The sequence below is a fragment of the Gavialis gangeticus genome, unplaced genomic scaffold, assembly GCF_001723915.1.
Source record: "Gavialis gangeticus isolate Ggan-Ray unplaced genomic scaffold, GavGan_comp1, whole genome shotgun sequence".
NCBI lineage: Eukaryota > Metazoa > Chordata > Crocodylia > Gavialidae > Gavialis > Gavialis gangeticus.
This window is the reverse complement of record NW_017729014.1, coordinates 2,726,110-2,728,164: the sequence shown is the minus strand read 5'-3', so window position 1 is coordinate 2,728,164 and position 2,055 is coordinate 2,726,110. Positions and strand designations below refer to the sequence as shown.

The following is a 2,055-nucleotide window of genomic DNA, read 5'->3' as shown; positions in this document are numbered from 1 at the left end:
AAATTAAACCAGATAGGTCTGACAGCAAAAAAAAAAAAAAGTTGGCAAATTAACTGGCTAAACTTCTCATCTGTAGTTGAGACACTGAGATGAGGTGGTGTTCTGACTACGTCCCCTCAGCTTCCAAAATCTCAATCTTTTCATAACATATGACGCCACAGGACTCCATAAAACAAAGCAAAGCCAGCAGGCCAGCACAGCAAAGTTTTAGGGCTAAGTTTGACTTAAAGTCAAAGCATGACAAATCTCTTTTCCAGACACTTACTAATTTTCAGCATGGAATATTTCAGGTGAAACAAAAATCTGCTATAAAGAGACCATTAAGTAATACTGTACCTGAGGTATTACAAAAATGAACAGGAAATCTCAGTTCTCCAAAACGAGACTATTTTATGAGGGACCCCAGATTCTGCAAGAGAAATTCTCTTATGAATCAAGATCAAGCAGGAGGAAAAAATAATGTCTACATTACTGCAGTCTGGTTAGATAAAGTTCATCTGTACAACAAAAGCTGTTAGCCTTTACTAATTAAGTACTTACTGTTGCATTAAAATGACCACCATATCAGGACAGTTGGAAGAGCTGCCTATGACTAGAGTTTTGAAAACACAGAAAATGTTAACATTTTTTTTTCTTTTTATTCAAGGAAATTTAATATACAAAATATTTCCAGATTCACATGCATTTAATCCTCCTCTTCTTCCTCCTCTTCATCCTGGTTGATCTGGAAGTATCGCAATTCATAACTTTCCTTGCTATTGGCAACTACACGCAGCCAGTCACGCAAGTTGTTTTTCTTCAGATATTTCTTAGTCAGATACTTCAGGTATCTGTGGAAAGAAGGGAACCAGTAATCCAACTGAAAGCAGTACAAATACCTCTTATTCTGCATTACGTGCTGTAGGAGAAATTCAAGTAAATAGCTTACGAGATTCCCATCATGCTTTACTCTAATCTGTTTCAGTTTTGCATTATATAACAAGAGGAGTTTGTCTTAATGTCTCCCACACTTGATAAGACATTTTGGATAAAACCCACTGTCATGACAGATTGTAACATGCTATTTTACTTTTTCAGAAGCAAAGAGGTAATGTATAGGCTCAAAACACTTCCAGGTCTGCAATATTTGCCTAACAGTGCCATTCATTACATCTTTTTTCCTGAAGATCCTCCCCTGTGGGGCTTTACCACTAAACTCAATTCAGAAGAGCAAATTAAGTTTTTATATTAGTGTTTTAACAAGTAGATTTAAAATCTTCTCAACCAAGAAAAAAAAGTGTTCTCACCTTACTAGAAATGACTTACTCTCTGCAAGGCAAGCCAAAAGACTATTACTGCAGAAGTAACTACAAAAGACATGCTACTCAGAACATAAGAGGGAAAAGCTAAGGCACTTTTTCGGAGAGAAGTGCCAAATCATGCCCTGCCTTTGCACAAACTTAATTAAGAAAATAAAATTAAAAAGAACACCTTGGGTGCAGGGGAATACCAAGGAAAGCTCTCTAATGCAAAAAAAAGCACACATGACTATCCACATCAAGTGAAGATACTAGAAGCTTAAATTCTAAACAAACTTTATTTTAGAAAAACTTTCAACGGGATCAGTGAATTAAGACCTGCAGAATAACATGCATCAAAACCAAATAATTCTGAGCTGGGAAAGGATGTTATCAATCACAGCATGAGTCCCCATGTAAAGGTACATGTCAGACAATGCAGCAATTTCTTTATAACAGAAAGGCCAAGCAGCTTTTTTCTCCCTCCACCCTCAAAGCCAAGAAAATTGATATGGTCAACAACAGCATGGCAGCAAGGCAGGGTTATTTTTGTCTTGTACCAAATAAAGGTACATTGCTTCATCAGACATTATACAACTCAGTCACTAAACAACTCACATTTTTTCCAATTCTTTAGTAAGTGAATGCAATAATGATCAGAATACATGAGGTGCTGTGTTGAGAAATAAATGATCTGTCTTGAGGGGTTTACAGCTTTCAAGTCAAAAGGATAGGGACATGCAAAAAATACACATGAAAACTCATCAGCTTACTTAAA

At 36.3% G+C, this 2,055-nt stretch overlaps 1 protein-coding gene and 2 long non-coding RNA genes across 3 annotated transcripts in view; 2 read left to right on the top strand and 1 right to left on the bottom strand.

Annotated features, from left to right (window-relative positions):
• LOC109293597 overlaps window positions 1-376 on the top strand; it is a 1,990-nt gene extending 1,614 nt beyond the window's left edge. The window contains exon 2 of the long non-coding RNA XR_002096338.1: window positions 17-376. This is a non-coding gene — a long non-coding RNA (uncharacterized LOC109293597). The remainder of the gene's footprint in view (window positions 1-16) is intronic.
• The window catches only part of LOC109293598, an 8,450-nt gene that overhangs the window by 4,639 nt on the left and 1,756 nt on the right, over window positions 1-2,055 (top strand). The gene's annotated exons all lie outside the window — the stretch shown is intronic.
• Window positions 625-2,055, bottom strand: part of RPL22 (ribosomal protein L22) — a 5,327-nt gene continuing 3,896 nt past the window's right edge. Inside the window, exon 3 of the mRNA XM_019511605.1 lies at window positions 625-830. Coding sequence (XP_019367150.1) covers window positions 686-830 — 145 coding nt within the window. The 3' untranslated portion in view covers window positions 625-685. The remainder of the gene's footprint in view (window positions 831-2,055) is intronic.